The sequence below is a fragment of the Barbatula barbatula genome (assembly GCF_947034865.1).
Source record: "Barbatula barbatula genome assembly, chromosome: 20".
NCBI lineage: Eukaryota > Metazoa > Chordata > Actinopteri > Cypriniformes > Nemacheilidae > Barbatula > Barbatula barbatula.
The window spans coordinates 19639537-19663190 of NC_136783.1; the positions used below are offsets into that span (position 1 = coordinate 19639537).

Sequence of the window (23654 nt, forward strand, 5' to 3'; positions counted from 1 at the left end):
ACACGTATGTGCTTAACTATACATACGATTGTTTTTTATTCAAGTTAAATAACTTTTAATATAAACATTAGAGCCTGATAAAAATCATTGTAAATAGTGTAACTGGTTGTACTGCGTCGGTCCAGATGGGAGTCCTAACAAGGGGGATAAATGCCGCAGTCTCTAGTGTCTGTCGGTAGAGCCTCCCTGTTGGTCGAGGAGTGAGGTTTACACACTGCACAGCTCTTCACTAGCTAGCCTCCGTTACATAAGGCCACATGACAGCTTTTCAACTTTAAACTTCAAACTATTATTTTCTGTTTTGCGCGAGTAACATTCACCCTTTGCAGTAAAAATTCCTTAGCGGGGTTTTGCTGTGCTTATAAAATCCTATCATAACTTGCATGCGGGCGTTTTTGGGTCTGTAATTATGCGAGACCCTCCAAGGAATCTGTCGAAAAGCCATTTATAAAGCATTATCGTTAAATATAGCTCACATCTTTCTGGTAATCAAGAAACACTTGTTAGCCAAAAGACTGCCTCCAACATTTGCATGATGACTCCATCATGGGCGGCTCTCTGTGGAGAATTACTTGGTTGCGTTGCGATCAAGGATACATCACAAATTTAATGAGATAATGAGGGGAGACGTACTGGCAGGGAAGATATATGAGGTTCGACTCTCTAACGTGAATCAGATTGCTTTCTACATTTAGGTGCCATTTTAACCTTATGGTAATTGAGATTTCATAATCTAAGGTATATAGGCAAACAAATTAGAATGAAGTGTTCCGTTTCTGGAGCTTCGCTTCTCCTACCTGACCCAGGGTTTTAATTTTGATTTAGCGTTTTTATCTTTTAATAAAAAAATACTTTAGTTCATTTCTTACATTTTTTATTTCAAATTGATTTATTCCAGCTCCATCCCAACATCAACAGGTCAAGTTGCAGGTTTTTTTGTGTAGGCCCCAACAATCTTTCTACATTTTAAATAGTGAAATAGTGTGAATCCATTATTAACGTTCCATCAAATATTGATGGCATTATTAATAATGATATAACATTATAATTTTTCTCTTGTCATATTTAAATCAACAGAGTTTGTCGGGTGCTAACTACGTCAAGGTCACGGCTTTAAATCCCCAAGAACGCATGGACTAAAGAAGTACGTACATGTAAGTCTGTCAGTTGCAAAAAATTCTTTTTAAGAATCTTTAAAAATCGCCAATAGGCTTATTTCTTAGCTTGTTTCCATTATCATTAACAATATCAGTGAACAAAGTAATCTGTAATTTCATTAATAAAATGAACACTGTCCAGTTGGTGTACTCATCCCATGCTTGGTTTATTCATTTGCAGCTGGAGGGAAGGAGGATGATGTAAATATAAGAAAATCACTCTTGCATCCCCTGCCCGCCTGTCCTCACCATCCTTTCAAACTCCATCGTGCTCCAGCTGTCTCCAGCGCAGCCGCTTCTCCTGAGGGGAGGGCGAGGCAACATCATGCCGTCTCATCGACCAATAAGAGCAGCTTTCCCGTTGTGGAAACAGCTGCTTCGAACAGACAGCTGAAGAGACCGATCGCTACCCGAACAAATGTTTAATTCCCAGCATACACCGAGGTCCCAATCCCTGTCCTGTTACGGACTGGAGGTTTGTTGCTTCATTTCATTTCATCAGTATTGGAATATTCACGGTTAATTGACTTTGTTCTGGTCCACTTTGCGCTTTATTGTTTTGATTTCTTTTCACAAAGTTCATCGTAAATTACATTTTATAAAAACATCCTTAGATTAAGAACGAAATACAAACCGGCCCATCACAAGCCTTATTGTTTTTCTTCCTGAATAAATGGGAAAATTTGCAGGTGTTGGAAATGCTCTTAAAATCTTCAACACTCTAAAATTCTTAAAGTGATCTCGCTCACACACGATCTGGATGCGATATTGACTTATGATGGACCTACGTCCGTAGAGTCAGACATCATAGCTGAACTGTGCCGTTACTTCTGCATGAATAATGTACGATAACCACGATTGCAATTTCAGTGGGGATGCTTGGTGAGATGTGCGGAGATGCCGGAGGGTCAGAAACCTGTTTCCTCATCATCTCCTGTAGAAGAGCCTTGACCCCTGCAGGGCAACACGGGGTTGATATAGCCACCAGCTCTGTGGCCTTCTCTCCCCTCACGGCTCTTTCTGTCTCTCTGAGAGATTACCACAGCCTCGCTGATCTCTCTCTCAGCCTCTTTGTGATACGCCTCTCCAATTGAGAAAGAGCCGAAGGACTTAGATTGATGAAAAGCCAGCATCAGGTGACGGAAAGTCAGCGTGGCATCAAAGTTTACTGTTTACTTAATGTGCTTTAATGTATTATTAGTGCATGTTATTCAAGACAAACGTTCATAATCTTTGATCTAATTGTCATTAATTCCTTTAAATTTTTATTTTGAATGACATCACTGATCACCTCGACTCTTCTCCTCCAACCCACTGACTTAATTCATTTATATGTACAGCCTGTAGATTAAGAAAGATGGCCATTATCAAAGATGGCGCTTTATAGTACAAAAAGTGGTTCTTTGATTATAATTATAGGGGAACCACTTTTAGTGCTATATAGCGCCATCTTTGGTGCTTCCAGGGTTTTTCAGCGGCACTTTGGGATGACTGAGCTTCTATATAGAACCGCTGAAAAATGATACGGTGCCATATAGCACCTTGGTCACTCCAAAGAACCTCTGAAGAACCACTAAAGCACCAAAGTAAGATGTCATATTTAGCACTTAAAGTAGTTCCCCTATGATTACGAGCAAAGAACCACCTTTTGTGCTATATAGCACCATTTTGTTTAGAATGTAAGGGTGAACAGAAAGTATTACTCTACTTAAATACATTTTTCAAGTATCTGTTCTTATGTGTTTTGGAAAAAGGTTATTTCACTACATTATCAAGCATCCATATATAACTGTATACTTTTTACGTCGATACTTCTTTTGAATTTCTTTTTTTTTTTTGCGGTTAAAACTGTTCAATAACTGAATTAACTCTGCTACTATATTTTTTTATGCTCATCTGTGTCTTCATCTTCGCTGCAGCTTTTCTATGATGTTCCAGAAAAGGTGAAGGTGATTGTCACATGACCTGCGGTGCGCTTGCGGCAATATTTTCACTGCATGCGTGTTGCGACCATGTCCCTCCCTTGCCCTTGCCTCCCTTCTACTTTCTACTGAATGGCCCCTTACCCTCCATTACATGAATACGATATATAATTTTTTTAAACCTTTAATGGTTTCTTACTTTTGCCCAAGTACAATTTTAAAAGCAATTTTTATGTTAGAACGTACTATATTTTTTACATTATAAGCATTAAAGGTAAAACATTTAAGTTTATTTAGGACATTTTATAATGTAATAAAGTATTTTTTTTCCAGAGCAAAATACAGTACAGAAACTTGAAAATGTACTTGAGTAAAAATGCTTAAATATTCTGTATTGCTCACAAACACATCAGTCTACAGTATTTAAATGCATCGGATATGGATACGGTATGTTGTTTTTAAAACCAAACGATTTTTCAAAAAAAAAATCTTTTAAATACTATAACGAAAATAAGCACAAAAGACCAACGCACAGCTTTAGATTCCATTATAAATGCCCAAATGTGTGAGTGTGTTTTGGCTCAATTGGTAAAGCACTGCCTTAGCAACACAAAAGCCATGGATTCGATCCCCAGGGAACAGGTATAGTGTGTACCAAATGCAAATACTGAAAACAAACGTTGAACACTTAATACGCATAATATGAATGCAAACAGTTCCTCTGATGCTGTAGTGTTCACGTTCAGCAGGACGTCCGGGGCTTTGAATGAAAGATATTAATATCGAAATGAAATCTGTACCGTCATTGCAGCGGATGTTGAGTTGGTTTATCTGCTCCGTGAACTCGTTCTCGGCTATCGTCTCCGTTCGTGGCACAGAGAGTGAGAAACGCCTCTTGAAATTCTTCATCTTGTTCATCTCGCTGGACCAGAATTCCTGTGGGGAAGCAAGAGCAGTGTGAATGATTGTGAGCTGTTTTTGTACATTAGAAGATGTTGTGTGTTTCGCAGAGACCCAACTTGTTATGATGTTGTTGGCGTGTCACTTTGTTGGAATTGTTTTTTACAGTGCAGTTTTCTAAATCGAACTACCGGAGTGGAGACATTGTATTGCTTGATACACTGTGTTGCCGGTGGTGAATTCACTGTTTGTTAGACAAACTTTTTTTGAGTTTTATCATCTATGTCGACAAACCGTTTCCCTCCTAATCCAAACCTCCAATCTCACTTCATCCAGATGCAACAACTAGTCAGACATCACGACCATTATGATGCCACAAACGTAATATACGATCGCCTACATTTGTACATCTGTAACATCTGCATATGATATTGCACAGCCGCATTAAGTGATCCACACTGAATCACATTGTACACAGATCAGTCTCCAAACATCTTATCAAAATCTCTCTTTCTCAGTTCCACTCTTTCATTCCTCCGTTACCAGGCAGATCGGTTGCTAAGCGCTTAAATTTCTTTAACTGCGGGTGCGAGATTGCCATGTCTGCTTTGCTAATTATTTTGAAATCAAAATTGGAGACTGGCCAATACTCTTATCGCCTATTAGTGTCAGTGATGCCCTAAATAACCATCTCATAGCACCTCTGATTCCCAAGTATTTGTTTCTCTGAAATCAAAGAGTAGATAGTAATGCTGAAACAGTGACATTTGTTGATAGTTTTCTTTGGTGCTTTCTCATTGTATCTCTACTGTATTTGTTTGTTTTTGATGAAGTGATGACACTTCAGTCGTTGTGGAAATGTCTGAAATCTTTGGTTTGGTATGGCATTCTACTATACTATTCTTATTATTGCTTCAGTATATATTATACATATTTGTTTAAATTATGCATCCTATGCATCACTATGCATAAATTATGCATCACAATGCAATCCCCTGGACTTCTGCTTCCATTCCAATGTGACGAATGACCTACAGGAACCTCTAACACATGTACTAAAATACAATATCTTTATGTCATATGTCAGAATCTCTGTTTCTGAAGTCTTCTTATCAAAAAGCATTGCTTTTCATGCTAGTCAGGGACGCCCAGATACTTAAAAGTAAAGTATTAAGATGATTTTAAAAGATGGCAGCACCTCACAGCTCCATAGAATCCATTACACAGAATGGAAATCTTTTATTGATGCTTTCTCTTAGAATTTCGTCTAATGTATTCACTCTGAATCCAAAATCTCATCAAAGTGTTCGACTGCAACTATGTATCAAACTTCAGGGAGCCGCCAATGATGTGAAGGTGTCATAAGCAGATGTTAACCGAATCATCCGGAGAGGTGACCTTATATTACCTGTCCAAACTTCCTGTGCTGTCTACTTTTCCCATCCATAATTTATTCTAAATATTTTTCACAAGGAGAGTTTTTTCATTCTAATACTATTTCTTATAAGACCGAGTTTGTATTTATCCAACTTAACCAATGTGCTGCCAACTCACTCGTGTTCAGATTTTCTTAACGTACTGAAGCAATTCACAGCTTTCTCGTTTCAGTTGACCTACCCCGTCCATCAGCCGGCCGCCTCGCTGCCTTTTGCTATCTGCCAAAGTTCCTCCGGGAGCGCGATGACTGAAAATAGAGACACCTTCTCCTCCGGCGTGATGCTATCTGCTTCAGACGAGCCGTGGAAAACTCGGAGTGACTCATTCGGCGCTCTGTACTCACTATGCTCAGTGGGGACGTGACTTGTCTTTGACAGGGAATCTATTAATAAGGTTTTTTATTTGGCTGGGCGGCTGGTGCATATGGAGTCTGATGGACTGTGTGTTCCTGGAGTGGGCTGGATTTGCTGGATCTGAGCTCAGCAGAGACACGTGCACTTGCTAAAAGTAATTTAAGAGTAACTGGTGCGTGGAGTCGTTTTCATCTCTGATGCATTTGCATTTGGCTGAAGAAACTTTTAATGGTTTAGATTTTTGAATACAGCGTTGGTAACTTTTGTTTTTAGTAAGGTATTTTATTAGTGGTTTTTAATATGGATTTTGAACGTAACTCACACGCTTGATCAGTCAAGTCAAATCATATATATTTTTGATCGCTGCTTACATCCCCAGAAAACGTTGACAGGTAGCGTTAGTCTAAATTTAGCCCTCCGCTGTTAGCAAGGCACAAACACAATCTGATACATATTGACCTCTGAATGAGATGGCGGATGAACCGGAGGGAGAGTCCAGGCACAGCTGTGGAACTGCCCCCACCGCAAAGGACCCACTGTCCTTGGCTACCTCTCTCCACCAGACGCCAAGATCAAAGATCACATTAACATTGGGAAGATGTGCAAAGACATTGGGGGATGTTTAACCTCTCTGTGCAGTTGGTGTTTGCTACAAAAAACATGCCAGAGAGGAACAGAGAAACTAGATTTTTACATTGCAAGTTTGTGACATGATTCTAGGGTGTTGTGTTGGTTGCTAGGGCATTGTTATGCAGTTGCTAGGGTGTTCTGGTGGTTTTTAGCACATTGCTGCAAGATGGTTGCTCGAGTGTTCTGAGGGTTTTCTAGCACATTTCTATGTGGTTGCTAGGCATTGCTAAGTGGTTACTAGGGTGGTTTTTGTACAGATTCGATTAATTTAATATCACATATTTAGTTATACATGCCTATATGGATGCTTATAGATGGTGTTTTTTGTAGTGCGGCTGCTATGGTATTGAATGGTTGCTATGGATCTTCTTGCAATATGGCCAAAATCAACGGAGCCCACACCCGAGTCACTGCTTTAGTGTGGTCAATGCATCATTTAATGTGAGTCTGGTGGGTTTTCACAGCAGAAGTTATCGCTTAGAATAACAATTTCACACCTTTCTACAAGGCGTAGTTTTAAATACACATGAAGACAAAATTAAAAGTGAAATCTTGAAAGTTTTAATAGGTTGTTATTTGAAGTAGCGTCTCTAAAACCCATGTCCTCCTGCTGTTTTATACAAAGACATCACAGAAGCGCCATCTAAAGACAAATAAATACAATGAAATCGATGAATAATTCATACAAAAGGTGCTTTCGTCAAAGAGGCGGCACAAATGCACTTACACAGGAATATTGATTAGAAGAAAACAATGTATTACAATACTGAATATTATACTTCAAATAATGTTGCATTCTGTGTTAATATGTGTACTGTTTGTTGTCACATTGAAATAGTTCAAAAGATTGACTTGAGGTGCACTATTAATTGCTTTGGATATGAACATCTGCCAAAGGCATATATTCAATATCAATGTAATGATGTAAAAGTGCAAAAAAGAAAAATAGAGAGTTTTGGTCGTATTATACATTTCTACATATCTCTCTAACTATCCCTTTTCTTATGCCCAAAACAGCTTAAACGTTCATCGCCTGGAATGCGTTCCAAATCAGGATGCGCCCCATTTGTTTTCTTTACAGACCACAGATCCGGCGCGGCACGGGGCAGAGAGCACACTGGCACATTGTGCTGCCAGCCAAAGGGCCTGTATTCACACAGGTCTCGTTCGCGGGCGAGAACGACCCCGCACGCAGAGCGAAAAGCGCAACCAGAAGGCGCACGCACCAAAAAAACGAAGCAGTGGCCTGAGTAATTTTGTTTTCTGCAAACTCCGTGGACTGGCCGCTCTGCGGGGTGCGTTGTTTCTGATTGGGAACACGACTTCCCACATGAAAGATGTGAGAAAATAATGAGATGTTTCTGATCTCTCTGACAGAGTTTGGGTGCCGCGTCCATGGCATGCCATCATCAAATGGCATCTGCTCCGCTCCTCGTGCCAGTTCGACTTGGCCCAGGGCTCCGAATAGGAAAACCCATCATTTGGCAATAAGAAGACCTTGATGTTGAAACAGTGATGTCTCAAGCTGTTACTCCACAGTAGCGTGTCAGATCAATTCGCCTTTTTCTGCGTCCGTCTAAACTAGAGAAAAAAAACATAAAGGAGTTTTTCGACAGTCGGGTTACGTTTGATGTCAGGTTCGTCGTATTACCAACGCTGTTGCATCCCCTAAGAATCACGCAACCACAAGGTCATCAGTATACGGCCGTTGTTGAAAGAATAAAGAGATTTGATAATTTTGTTAGGACTAGCGTGTAATGATGTAGATTTGACTTTATTACCATCTCTGAATGTGTATGAAACGAGCGTCTCGTCTCTTGTTAGGCAACTGAGTGCCCTACAGACATTGTTTTTCCTGTTCCATCTGGCTTTGCCTTTGCAATTACTGTACTGGATTACTGCACACATATTCATCCACCAAGTCCATTTATTGAACAATGGGAGAAATGAAATGACATTTGCCTCTAGCGCAACAGAGCCCTCCAGCAGGGCAGTGTTGTGGAGCCTGAGCGCTTGCATGCAGAGAGGGAAATCATTTCACCTACACTTTAATTGATACTTAGACATCTGTGGGTGGAGTCCATTCAGTCCTGCAGTTGATCAAATGCAATTTTTTGTCTAGGAGAGCCACCACGCAGAGATGCCTTCAAGACCCCTCTGAGGAGCCAATACTGCAGTTCCTGGAAAGGATTTGGGGTTTGATTTGATGATAAAACAGGATCTGCTGTACACATGAACACTGAGAAGCTCCTCCAGGTGCACTGTGGAAAGGTCATTGGTAACCATTGGTCACGCTACAATTGAATAAATATTTACCAGTGGAAATGCTAGATTCTTCCCCTGGTTAAAGCATTGTTTACTTAAAGGGATAGTTCACCCAAAAATGAAAGTTCTTTCATCATTTATTCTTCCTCCGTCATTTGCAACCTGTGTGACGTTCTGCTGCAGAACACAAAAGAAGATATCTTGAACAATGTTGGTAACCAAACAACACTGAACCCCATTGACCCCCCAGTATAAACAACTACAGGGGTGCGTTTCCCAAAAGCATTGTTAGCCAACTATGGTCGCAAGTTCCGTCGTTCCAGCATAGTTCAACGATTTAAGTGTTCCCCAAACCATCGTTCCAACAATCAATCGCAAGCAGCATCGCAAAGTTGCACGGTTACAGGTCTAGAGCTATGGTTAGAAGCATCGTTCCTTATTATAATGACAACTAGACTTGTATGCATCAAGCTTTTCATCAAAGCAAGCAAGCAACATGCAGTGCATTCCATTTCCATCACTTGAAATATATGCAACTTTAATTAGACATCTTTAAGTTTGTCAAGGAAATAGAAGTGCTGCTATTTAAAAGTGCGCATGATCTGCGTGCGCTAGGACCCTGGGGAATCCCTTCTTTTGTGTTCTGCTTAAGAAAGAAATTCATACTGGTTTGAAATGACATGAGGGTGAGTAAATGATGACATATTTTTCATATTGGGGTGAACTATTTTATTCACGTGACAATCACTGGAACCATCCCGTGGTGTGTTTCATCTAAAGAATTTGTGCTGCCAATCTTATATTTTTATTTTTGTTCACAATAATGAAAATGTAGCGTAAATGTACTTTACTATTACCTTTATGATTTTATAGTATAGTACATGGATCAGTAATACAGTGATACTCAGTCTAAAAAATTCAACCCATCATGACGTTGGGTCTAAAACAAACTTAACTTAACAGTTGTGTTATAAGTTATGTAAAAATGGGCTGTTTCACCCTAAAATGCTGAGTTGTTTTTAACCCATTTTGGGTCAAATATAAACAGTGTGTGGCTTAATTTAACTCAAAAATAACCCAACATTTTCAGAGTGCTTAGTTATGTATTTAATATAGGAAATTTTGCATGTGTCACAAAATAGAGTTCTGGGTTTTTGTTCAAATGTATAAGCTTTGCTGTGATATTAACTGCAGTTTTCACCCAAAAAAAATCATGCAGGGACAATCGCCATATTTTGTGTATAACCCCTGTTTCTTAAAATACACGTCTGCACAGATGACCCAGATCCTATGAGACGCCCAAGGGACCGACTGACTCATTCATCTGGAAATGCGCTTCTGTAATGTGACTTCAGGAATATGGAAGTCCACAAAATAAAGGTAATCACTGAAAAAAGACACTTTTGCTGCCATACACAGAAAAAATATCAAACCCTTCAGCCCTAAAATTACGGAGCTGTTTTGTAGTAAGTGAGGAAAAATACCCGCCAACACATTTCACATCACATTTGCCAGTGTTCTCAGTGATAACAATGACAATTTGGAACAGACGTTTAATTTGGCCTTGCTGTGTTTTGAGCTAAATCAAGGCATGGATGACTAACAAGACAAAAACAGAATGTTTCTGCACATTTCTCTGCTTCTGTTTCTAGTTTTGTGGAAGTTTCGGGGACACGGAGGAAGTGCGGTAACTAAGCAGGGACATTCAGGAGTCTAGATTAATGAGCAGGAGAGATGCTCCTGCGTGGTCCACGCTCGAAAAAGCAAGATGAATTCACCGCTGCCGATAAATAATGAATCTTTTAACAGATTGTGGAAAGTTTCTCTTTTATAAAAACAGACAGATTTTAAATAGCAGGTTGTTATTTTAGACATATCCGTCTGCATCAGAGGATCAGCTTTTTATAGCATCCACTGGAGATACACAGTACAATAATGAAATTTAAATGTAATGAGCCTGGTCTAGGTTTGTCTTAACAATTATTTTGGAAAAATAAAAATAGACAAATGAATCAGTAAGAGTATGCAAATAATGTGGATAACATTGTCCGTGTGACATTTACGGCATCCTTTCTGAAACTTGAGTTGAGAAACACCTGAGATCTTAAGTAAAAACTATTTGTTCTATGTTAAGTACTATACTGTAAGTTCAGTCAAATATAGTGGACTTTATTCATGGCCATGTTTTAATAGCTATTTTCGGACATAACCCAGATTTTAAACTCAGTCCCGTAGGCAGATTATTTTACGGCCTAGTACACAAGCTCTTAGAACATTAATTGAAGTGACGCTTTGTTGTGGTTTGTCAACTCACATATGTCAACAAACTTAAGAATTACAACCTTACAAACTGTATCTTGCAATTTTCTGCAGCATCATTAGTGAAGAAAAGAAAAGGTGTGAGGTTAACAGTTACATATCAACTTTGTATAAATTTGATGTAAATGTGCTTCCAAATCCAAGCATCATTTGAGAATTTGAGAGATTAGTAAAATATCTTTCAGGTTCGAAATCTAAAGTTGCTTTCCATATATCTTTGTTGTGATTTGTCATGGGATGGATGGAGAGATGGATTGATCCCACATGGGAAATTGAGGTGCTTTAGAATCAATACAAGATGGAAGATTAGTCCAATAAAATGTTATAGTTGATTTATTGTATAGTAAATACTTTATAATGCTTAAGCAAGATTACAGGTTTGGAAATCTACTTTGGTAGTAATTTGTTAGTAAAATATAATTTTCCACTTTAAACCATTTCAGAGTAAATATTGAGATTACTGCTTTAAAAACATCATAGGTTTATAGGCTGAAGGTATAATAATTTTTGCATTTACTGTGGAGTAAGTTGTTCAACTATTATATCTTTGTCAGCGAAGTAAACGATGCTCAGCTGGTGATTTTATTTGATGGAATACACTGTAAGTGACCTCCCGCCGCACCGTGTCCGGCCCCAGCCGTTGCGAAATTGAAACGTCCCCCCTTAGACAGATAGCGATACCTCACACGCGCGGCCCCCCGATACAATATTCCTGCCTGTCAGACTGAAAAGCGTGCAGCTAAACTAAGACAAATGGGTTTCATGGACGCAAGGGCTTAATATGCAGCAAGGCCGAAAACGACATGACTGGAAGGGCTATTTGTCACTGGCTTCGGCTCACGGACGTCGATAAAGATGCAGATTACTTCAGCTGCCATATTACTCAGTCTGTTGTGGAAATGAGCGTGTTGTGAATGATGTGTTGGCGGTCGAGTCGTATAATTTTGCCTCGTTTGCTTTTCATTGCCCGAGTAAACACTTAACACATCTGCTAATGTAAAACAACTGTAGATTTGCGGGTGTTTTTTTGAAAGCTGGTCAGGAGTAATGCGTGTAAACCTCGTGTCTTGTGATGGGGGGGATGAAGACGATCTTTTGTTTTCTGTTGCTTCGACACAACAAGCTCTTTCTTTAGATAATGTAAATTCAAAACTCATTGATGAAACAAAGACTCCAGTGTTTATATTTAAACAAAGAACATCTGCACCAGTATCAGCTAAGCAAACCTTGTTTGTGGGGTATTTTTACGTCCCCTTAAGATTTCCCACCACCTTTTACCCAATATTGACCAATATTAAAAGTGTAGTAACCGTGTTTTTTGATGCATGGAGGGGCAGATTAATTATCATTTGTATTACCATAGTTTAATGTAAATACCATGGTAAAATGATGGTTATTGTGGTGATAGTAACTACATGGTAAATTTCTGGTTGTTAAGGTTTTACCACAAATAAAAAGCAAACAAATGATGTTACTATGGTTAAACCATGGTTCCAACTGTCTATTTTAATCTATCTATCCTAAATGGATTACTAAACTTTCTTTCTATTTGTTTGTTTGGGATTTCAGAGCAAATGTACAGTATGTGTTCATTTGGCAGGCCGTCAGTTGTTTATAAAGACACTGAATTCAGTGACAGGGAATAACATGTCATTTCGAGACAGTATGTGGTCATTTCGTTGCTGTTTTGATCCACAGAGTTTGTTTTCTCCCGCTGTGCAGATTGCTAACATGATTTAGTTGCTGCCATTGGTAAAAACAGCGTCCTACTGCTGTTTGTCATGACGGTCAGCATGTAGTCGTTTTTATGAGGTAAACCTTACTTGTCTGAAGAGACGGAAAACATTCCAGCAAACTGCCGTTTTGTTTACAGCAAACAGAAGAGCTGCTACGGTAAACATTACCGAGAACGAACTAGACCGAGGCGCACATGACAGTTAAAGGTGCCATTTGTTTTTGAGACCTTTGCGTTACATCAATGAAGCATTCAAAAGGAGTTGAGATTTAGAATGTGTTTGAGTCAGTTACCGTCTCTTTTTATTTCGTATGCTGTTTCTAAAACTCAGAATCAAATGAGATATAATAGTGCAAGTTTTTTGCTGTATTTCACAATACTTACATTTTGGTTGCAGGTTACATTACACTTTATCAGTAACTACAAATCATGACATTTACATCATTTTTTAATAAATGTACAGTATTTGTATGACCAGAAATGTCCAGATCAAACTTTTGTTTGGTTTTGTTTTATTTTGTCATACGTAGCACCTCAACTCTGAATAGCCTTCCTGATACTATTCGAGGATCAGACACACTCGCCCAATTTAAATCTAGATTAAAGACACATCTTTACAGCCAAGCGTTCACTTAATGCACATATGCTTAATAAACCACCGGGAGACTGCTGACATTATATACTATTTACTAGGTGTTTATATAACAAGTTAAACTATTCATATTCTGTGTTTTACCTTTTTTGTGTTTTTCTTATTTTCCCCTGTAAAGCTGCTGTAAAGAATTGAACTATTTTGGTGGCAATTTTTAAAACAGCTCTCTAACATTTTACAAAAGTAAATCGCAATTAATCATATTCTTTCAACTTTTAACAAAGGAGACTTTCTGGGTGGATGAAGCGTGAATCCCTCATTTGTGATAAAAGATCAGGGAATCCTGACAGGAGGTGAGACGCTTTTACGTTTTCAGCCAGTGATGGCAATAACTTTGACAAAGTTAATAAATGTGTTTCTGTGAGCGCAGACGTTGGTATCAGAGCTCACTTATCACTTATTTCGTCCCCAAAGAGAAACAACCGGGATCTCACTTGTCATTTTTATTTGTCGTGAGACTGTAACTGAATAATGGAGCATGCAAATTGTCTTCTGTTGTCTCCTGCGATACCACACAACATAAAGCTGTGCCAAAGCGCTAGTCCGATATAAAATATTCTTCCCCTTGTGAGATTTATTACAGCCGTGTGAAAGAAATGGACTTGGGCTGGTTTTCTGGAGTTTATGAGCTAATGCTACGAGTTATGATTTATTGATATAAAATTGTGCGGTTAACAGCCTCAGTTCTGTTGAATCGCTTTGGAGAAGAGCGTCTGCTGAATGATTAAATGTAAATTTAATGTAGAATGACCGGCTCAAACTGATAAGTAAACAGTTGGCAACAAACTGATCTCAGATCAGTCAAATCTACTGTATTAAAATATTAAAGGCAAAAGCTTTACACAGAGGACTTTAAAATGACTAACATTAAGTGCTTGTCTGTTGTTAAAGGATCGAGTCACAACATATGATGATTCATTTACATTTAATGGGTCATTTCAAATAGCTTTACTTCAGAGCCCAAAGCATTATTATAATCAAATATATGAAAGTGAAGTATAAAGCAGGAAACGAACAATTTGCATTTTGAGTATTTTTAATATTGAGTGTTCTGAGTTTTTGTAGAACTTTTCATCCGGTAACATTCATGTTTTTAATGATGACAATATTAGCAACCACATCAATGGACGAGGACTTTTGTTTATTTCTAAACTTGCACGCTTGTAGTTTCACATTTTAAACTCACAAGCCCTTGAATAGATTTGGCTCTGATCTTAACTTTAGTGTTCCTCTGCATAGTTATTGTCAGGCCAGGATTAAGAATACATAGGCACCCGAGCACGTGTCTTGTGGATCCCCAGACACACACATTGGCACAATAAAGTTTAGAGTTGGGTACTGTGTGGGAAAAACTTCTTATACAGGAATGTTGGAAACGCTGTTTTGTACTGTACAGGAGTCACCTGTCAAATGTGATGCTTCTTCATGCCTCTCAATGAGACGATCCCTGCGCAGGGAAAGAGAGACCTTGCGCTCGCGGGACAGCACTGGCGGCAATTTCTCAATGAATGAAAGCTAAGGTTTAATCGGAATGTCGCTAGATTTGTCGCTTTGTGCTTCTCCTGAACAAAAGCTGCTAAAGGCCTCATAAAAGTTAATAATTCAGAAGACAGACTTGCATACGTTAGAAACACTGTTTTGTGTGTGCACGTTCGTATTTGCGGGCCAGAGAGGCACACGGCAGAATTAATTTAGCGAAAACATTGTTATGTGAAATTTGCTCCCCCTTGCTTGGGCCCCGTGCCCCTAATGTCCATTGGATAATCCGGCCCTGGTTATTGTTGTACAGGACATTTTTCTATTCTTGTAAAGATATTCACTTCTTAGAAGTTATCATTATAGTATCCGTACCGCGAAGATGCCTTCCCTGACACGATTTAAAATAAGGCCTTAGTTAATTTTTATCATTCGATCATTACTAGACTATGGAGACCTGAAGTAGAATAAACCAGAAATAATACCACCTCATGGACAATAAAGTTTTTGATGGCTCAAGTCTTATTTGTTTTTTACTTTTCAGTTTTACACAATTTAACCTTTTCTTGTTTCATTACATGTTTTATAGACAACCTTAGTTCAGTTTGTTCTGATTTTAACACGTAGGAGGTTTTAAATGAATCCTGCTTTATTCTAGTTCAGGTCTTCATAGTCCAGTTTTAGAGAAGACGTGATCAACTAAAATTAAGCTTGTTGCATAAGTATTAAACCTGTTTCAGTAAAGGCCTGTTCACACCAAGAATGGTAACTACTGTGTAACGGTAACTTAATGTGAAAATCATTCTAAATTTACAAAAATAGAGTCCCCACCACAACAATAACAATGCAGAAGGATGATATAGACCACTTTTCAGAACGTATAAACAACGTTGAAACATTTGTTTTTTACACAAACGTTGAACAAAATATAACCAATAAACGTATTAAACTTTAAGATTTTATTATATATGTAAACCTGTGCTTCTGGAGCAGTGTTTATATCTTGTGAAGTGGTCTATAGTTGGGATCCGAGCGAAATCTATTCCTATTTAAAAAAAACTAACTTTATCCTCCATTGATGTGGATGCTAATATTGTTATTGAAATCTATTCATTCTCGGCAAGCTTTTGCACTTTTGTGATACCACGAACTGTGCAGTTATTAAGATGTATGACTTAAAATCTGTTTATAAACTAATTTAAACCAAACTAATCTATGAACATGATGATGTCCAAAAGTAATACAGATGCTTACCTTAGCAAAAAACGTTAAGTGTTTTTTAATGATGCGGTGACGGTTTTGAATGATCATGTCAATATGTTACACACAGATTAGACCTTTGGACCTAGTCATTAATACACACACCGCTAAACACACAACCTTTGTCCATTTATTGTCTCTTAGTACCATATGCTGTGTAATAAATAACTGCAGTAGACGAGGGTGAAATTATGAAGGTCAAACAACCTGTCCACTTTATTCTCCATTCATCTCCAGTAATCGATCACACATTTATACTTCTGTCATCAGAGTGCTAAAACAGCTATAGATCTCAGTTCTCAAAGTTATTTCTAGTAAATCAATAGATGCCCTATAGAGACTACGTGACCATTGGTCTTTTCAAATCGATGGTATCGCCCTCTCTCATTTGCTTTCTCTCCGAGTGTCTGTATTTAAAAGCACTTGTACATCAATGAACAGGTTGAATTTAGTATAAAAGTATTGTATGTATGCAATGTTTGGTCACAAGTTAGTCTGAGCATGTAATTTCAATGCCGCCGATGTGACGATGTGAGTCATGTGAGCAATATTCACGATAGCCTGAGGAGGTAACTATAGCAACAGCAGACCACCCGAGTGCTTTCCGTTAAGATCAGATGGACAAGGTACATTGAAATAAAAGCACAAGTGCTCTTGGTATTCATTGGTTTGTAAAATATTTGCATATCAAAGTGCCGTGTGTATAGCTTTGTGCTTAAAAAGGATAATTGACTTTTGGACGAACGCATTGAGGGTCCTGAATCACAATTTGGTTTCAAAGTTCTTATTAAAAGCCAATCTGGCAACCAAGCTGTATACTAGAAAGAGTAGAGATGTAAGAGATCCTGGTTTTTATTTTTGGGTATATTTGCGCAGACGTCAGCGCTGAACATATGAACATGCTCTTATCGATAACTATCTCACTTTAGCACTGCCGACAGACAGCATCTTGTTCTGAATCTGCCAGCCGTGTGTTGATGTTACCGGCTAGCAGCGTGAGGCACAAACGCTGTCTTAGAGAATGGAGTGAGGATATTAGTTCACAGGGCTGGGAGCATTGACGCCAGCGAGGCGAGAACCACCGAGGGCAGATGGTGCAGAGGTTGAACAGAGTTCCTCTTGCCGCCCCGGGTCTGTACCTAAGCGCTCGTGATTGGTTGACCTTGTTCCCGTCTTCCTGTCGATATTAAAGCACTTAAAAGCTTCAGCCACAATGCTGTATGACGGTTGTCCGTCTCCTCGTAGGATATTTCATACGGCACTGGGAGTTTTATTATATTATCATTACAAAGGCTGAGAATAAAGACAGAGGGCTTCTTTATAATCGTAGAGGTCTGAAACCGTATCTTTCCTCAGAAACAAACCTCAGGGAAACTCCTGAAGGAGCTTTTTGTCGTTTCGTGAACCATTAGCATCACTGGATCCAAGCACATGATATATGACCCTCAATTTCACTTTTTTGTATTTATTCTGCCGTCGCCACAGTTTATCTCAAATGGGCAATAAAACCCCTCGATTCTCTACTCCGAGGCTAAATTGCGCAATTATCCTCAATCGCCTTTTCGACGTCTGCACAGGCGAGAAGAGAAATTAACTGAGTTGGAAGACCAACAAATTGCAATTTCCCCTCCTGAATGAACGATTAACAGTAGACAAAAACACAGGCCGCTTAGACGTATAATATCTGTCATCTTGTCATCCTATAAAGGAATTCAAAAACTGACTTGATGCAATTCCAGTCACACATCTCATATAAGGTTTGTTCTTATATTCTGCCTCTCTGTTTAATGAAGGATATCTTCCCACAGAGAATAAAGTTTGTAGAGCAATTTATGAGGAAGCTGACAGCTCAACATGACTAACTGATAAAAATAACCAGACATGGAATAAAAGAAAAGAAATATCACACATTAGATCTCATTAATACTTCCTATACACCAACGGTCTGTTTGAAGGTATGCAAATAAAGATTTCTTTGTTATATAAACACAAATAATCTGATGTCTCCTAAAGTTTCTCAATAGTGTCTCACGGTGGGCTCAGACTGGTGCCACCGGTGACTGCCGTCAAAAGTAAGATTTCACTATAAACTAGTGCTCTCAAATCTATATACATCTATAATGTATATTTGTATATGAATACACAAACATACATTTGAACATTTAAAAAATATGTGTAATATATACTTATACATAACGCAAGCCATTTTTTAAGTTTTAGGGCTGTTAAACTAATCGCATCCAGCATAAACATTTGGGTTAACGTAATATATGTCTGTCTATTGTGCAAATTAATCTAGTATTTATGTAAACATACACTACATGCATATATTCAAGATAAATTACAAATATATAAAAATTAACAAACATTTATATATAATTTAAAGGATTGGGAAATTTAAATGTAAATATTTCCTAAATATGTAAACATGTGCACGTATGTTTGTATGAATACAAAATTTATATACAGAGTACACAGTCATTTATTAAGTAAACACAAACTTTTAATCTAGATGCAATTAATCGTTTGACAACCCTAAAATATTTATGTAGATAACATTTATTTTGAAACCGATTAATCGCAATTAATTGCTTTGACAGCACCACTAGTAAGTCAAACATTTCTCATAAAACATTAATGTTATGGCTTGATATTGTAGACAAACGTCTCATTTGTGTCTGTTTTTATTTCTCCTCGGGTATGAAAAGCATATGAGACCTTTGAATGAAACCTAACTGAGATTAAGTCTCATGAGCATTTAAAGAGCATCATCTGAGAATTTATTGGTGGGTATCAAACTGATATACAGATTTGGCAGAAATCCTTCAAGATAATATGGACGTCTTTTCCGTCATTCCATTTGTCTTCACTGGCTGATCTCTGATATCACACGATCCCCTGTAATATAAAAAGTCTTGATGACTGAAAGTAAGAGGTTTGGTCATGGATTCATGATTCTTGTTCCCAGGATACCAAATAATACCTTTTCGAGGCAAAAAGTGTTTGACCGCCAGAACTACTTTAAGCTTCACAATTAACTGAACCCAGAAATCAGTATGCTGATCTTATAAACTTCTTATATGACGTAACGTTAACTTCTTTAAACAACCCATGTTGTCCAAAGAGCAACCTTTGCTCAACCTAAAAAGAAGCATTAAACAACTGTTTATTTTATTAAACAACAATTTTTATAGAGTTTAGTGTGTTTACTTTAAGTTACATGACCCTTATTAATAGTTTTCCTCCCACTTCCACTGCCAACCGCCTACTGTGGTTTCATACTGGTTCTCCTTCACACTAATGTTATTGACTGATGTGGTTTAGTGGTGTGTGCGGTCATCTGATGGGCTGTATTAAGCGGGCTTGTTATGTAAACATTGAAATGTAAACAATGCTTAAAAGCATGTTGTCGTTGTTCGCCGGCACTTAAAGCACTAAGTACAGATCTATAGTTGGAACCTAATGCAGCTGTGAATCATGTGCACATCAAAGCCCACGCCACTGAACACGCATGTGTTGCGTCGGTGCACGTCAGCCTACCGCATGTGTGGGGGTTCAGAAAGATGAGCGAGCGTGTGGAGCGATCCTAGAAGAAAATGCATCACATATATATGCTTGCATATACGGTCTCCAAATACTGCAGAACTAGCAGTCTTCATGCGCAGCTGCTTTCTAGCTTTAAACAACAACAATGCCAGCACATGTAAAATACGTCACGAGCACATGCGTCCCAAACTCTGTCCACTTCAGTTTATGGCAGTAACAACGTGCAGGTATGAATGCATGCAGAATTGCATACTCACAGGGGTGGTGGAAGTCTGCAGGAGGCAAACAGGAGTCCGTCTTTCTTCTCTTAGTATGAAAGGGAAGATAAAGAGTAGGTTGGGCGGCCTCCAGGTCTGAGGCGGTCAGCGCGCCGCCAGACAGATAATCCAGAACTTGAGGTGTCTTATTTATTCTGCAGCGTGCACGCATGCATGCATGCTGTAGGCACAGACGTGTCTCTTGCCTTCCTTACTTACTGGTGTGTGTTTCCTCTCGCCGTTCCCTCTTAATTCTGCTCATCAGAGACCTTCTGACAGGAGACTGAAAAAACATAACGGCTAAAAATAAAAAAATAAACATACAGGAAGCAAATGTGTCTCTCTGAAGGATTTTATAATCAGGCTGGGTCTCCACCCCCACTTGGCTGTCTCTCCTCCCCTATTGTTATAGCAACGGCCAATCGGAGAGCATCATGGCACAAGCCCTCTCTGCCTACAGAAACACTGTGTTTCTTTCACACTAAAGCTTCTTCAGTATGCCTGTGCTTTTATATTACCCGGTGTGTGTTTGACGTGGTTGTTGTTACGTGAAGTAGTGGAAGGTTAAACAGGTTGACCTAAGCCGTCAGACGGGTTGGATTTTTGTCCTTTGTGGTTTGCTTATCTGTACACGACTCGTGCGCATTGGAGTGTGGTATTGGGAAGATATCACAATAGACTAATAAGGTTTTTTAACTGCCAGAGAGATGAAGATTGCTGAGCTTTTCCCTAGCTATTAAGTTTCTGTTTAGTTTTAATGGGCAACTGGTTAAAGTGAAAAATTGGATTTCATTAGACATCATTATATACTAATAAGTGTTGCCAAGATGTTTTATATATCCCCCGAAGAAAACTCTTTAACTTTTAATTGTTCCAAAAAAGTACTGTATTGTATTACACTGTGTATATAATGACTTTTTTGGAACAATTAAAAGTTAATGCATATGTATATTTGTATTTGGCTGACGCTTTTATCCAAAGTGACTTTTATCGCATTGTATTTGTTTCTGACTATGTGCAATCCCTTGGGATCAAACCCATGACCTTGGCATTGCTAGAACCATTCTCCAGCCATTGAGCCACAAATTCCTGTGACAGGTTACATTTATGTATTAATATACAGCCGCGGAAAATATAAAGAGACCATTTCAGAGACCGTTCCCATGATTTTAATATTTACTATTTGTATGTATGTTTTTGGGTAAACTTATAATATTTGTTTCATTCTGTGAACTAACTAACTAACAATATTTCTACCAAATTTCAAATAAAAATATTGTTTCTATTTGCAGAAAATGAAAACTGGAATAACGGGTGAAAATAACAGAAAAGATGCTTTGTAATTATTCTGAACTGTATTTTGTCATGATCCTGCCTGTCCTTGTCTTGGTTTTCGAGTCTTGCGGCAGGATCATGTCAGTCCCATGTGTTTTGTGTGGAGAAAGAGCATTGTTTTGGTTTAAGAAGCCATGCTCTCTCTCCGGTGTCACGTCCTTTAGTCCCGCCCCCTTGTTTCCCCGGTTAGCGGTCCATTAGTGTTAGTCTTGTCTCCAGCCCTGATCCATCTTTCCCTTAGTGTTTCAGTCCCCTCACCTGCCTCGTGCATCCTCCTGTTAGCTTTCCCTTAGTGTTTCATCCATGTCACCTGCCGCCACTCTCCCTGTGTCATCAGTCCTTGTTAGTGTTTCCCCTTATCAAGCCCCAGTTTCCCTCTGTCTCTTGTCGGTTCATTTTGCATTTTGCACACTTTGCACATTTACCCTTCGTCTGTCTGGATTACCCGTGTTCCTGTTCCCTGGACTCAAGTTTGTGGACTTAGTTTGTTATTCTTAAGACCTTGTTTGTTTTGTCCCCCTTGTGGGAAGTTTTAGTTTTCAGTCTTGTTTGTGTTCATGTTTTCCCCATCGAGGGTCTTTGTTTTGAAATAAAGTCTTGTTGTTCGACACATGTCTGCCTGCGCTTGGGTTCTGTCCACAACCATAACAGTATTTATTAAAGGATTATGAAAATGTTTGAAAACCTTGAATTAACTATCGTCCGATAGCCCATAGTGTGAAAAATTGCTGTTATTTTCGGCAACAACAACCGTGTAGTATAAAATAAATATTCATATATATTTCTATCCATCATACTTCCCTTCGTCATTATTTTTTGTTTCTTTCATTGCTTTGCAATGACGCAAATCGTAATAAGCGCTGTGGATAAATGACTTATTTTGCAGAATGACATCACTTTTTTATACAATGAAAGTAAATGTAGACTATGAAGTGTGCTATACTTCAAGTCTTCTGAAGCAGATTTGGTCTTACAGTCAATTACATATGAGTAGGCTACTTTTTGTCATATTTGGTTGAAATATTATTTTAAAAGACTACAGATTTTTCAAGCAATTAATGCGCGATAATGGTGAATAAAGACATTCAGTATTCAGGATCTAATGAAGTGTTAGTGCAACTACTGTACCTCTGGAGCCATAGTGAGCACCAAGTGAGCACTTCAGATCTCCATACAACTTTCAACCTGGTTTTAAAAATGAGGTTTGTTTACATTTAGATATTTCTGTGTATTTTCTCACCGTATATGCACCTGACATTGCATAGATAATATAAGTATACAGTCAATGACCTGGCTAGCTAAAAAACAGACCATACTCACCAGACATTCAATTCATTTTTTAACACAGAACTGGATAAAGAATGTGAGGTAATAAGATGCAGATGGGTTTTTGCTTGAGCACCTTCAGGCATAGCATCGTGAGATAAAAAAACAAAAGAAAGAGTGTGACAATTGAATTCACAAATACTGAAGCATGGGAGCGGTTCTTCTGAGTCAATAAACAACAATAATAAGGTTGACAGGGGACAGATGCTACCAAAGATACTGATGAAAAATGGAAAGAGTTTGCCCAACTTCAACACAGCATAGTTTCAACATCTGATTTTAGTGCTTGTTGCAGTGCATTCTTATACTGTGTATATACCGGACGCGATGCGACAAGAGACAATAGATCGCATAAGATCCCGTTATAATTTTACATTTTGTCCACACTGGATGCGGCGTGACGCAACAATCCCATTAGTACACGCCGTGTGATGCTGCCTCAGGATTTGGACCAAAACAGGGCCTGACCAAAGTCATCACACTGAAAATAAACTGCTGACTAGGTAAGCAAACCAATTCTTTTTGGGAAAGAGCGTATACTTGTATATAGCCCCAGAAGATATTTTGGGCAAATGCACAACTGTGCATTTAAAGTATTCTTTAAAGTAAGGGTCACATTCTTAGAAATGACAAATAATATAACTAACTTTTTCTTTCCAAATAGAATTGTATTTTCCCATTAGTGCAGTTATAATATAAGAGCTTCTATAGATTTGAGATTTAAAACACTGTGTCAAGTATTGATAATTATAACCAATGTTATTTTTCAATTTTGAGAATGTTTACACAAACTGACAGATTTCATATCTCTGATCATTCATCAGCTTTGATGATAATACGAGCATGAAAAACATCAGTGAACCGTTCAAATATCTGGCCTCCTCCGGTAAATTCACCGAACGCATCTGTGTTGTCAGGACTGACAGGATGACGGACGCTCTGCTGTGATGGAAACTACCGGCACACTTCAAACATTTGTCAGTGATACACACTTCACCGCCGTCTGAATTAGATCAAAGCTTGCATTTGCCTCTTAACCTTGTTGTTCCAGTGTGCGCTACAAATAAGTTTTGTGTGCTGAAGT

General features: G+C 38.5%; 1 protein-coding gene across 1 annotated transcript in view; it reads right to left on the reverse strand.

Annotated features, from left to right (window-relative positions):
* The window catches only part of cdk18 (cyclin dependent kinase 18), a 42924-nt gene extending 22654 nt beyond the window's left edge, over positions 1–20270 (reverse strand). The window contains exons 1-2 of the mRNA XM_079482639.1: positions 19910–20270; positions 3880–4015 (exon numbers count right to left, since the gene is read on the reverse strand). Coding sequence (XP_079338765.1) covers positions 3880–3997 — 118 coding nt within the window. The 5' untranslated portion in view covers positions 3998–4015; positions 19910–20270. The remainder of the gene's footprint in view (positions 1–3879; positions 4016–19909) is intronic.
* Positions 20271–23654: the final 3384 nt, after the last annotated feature.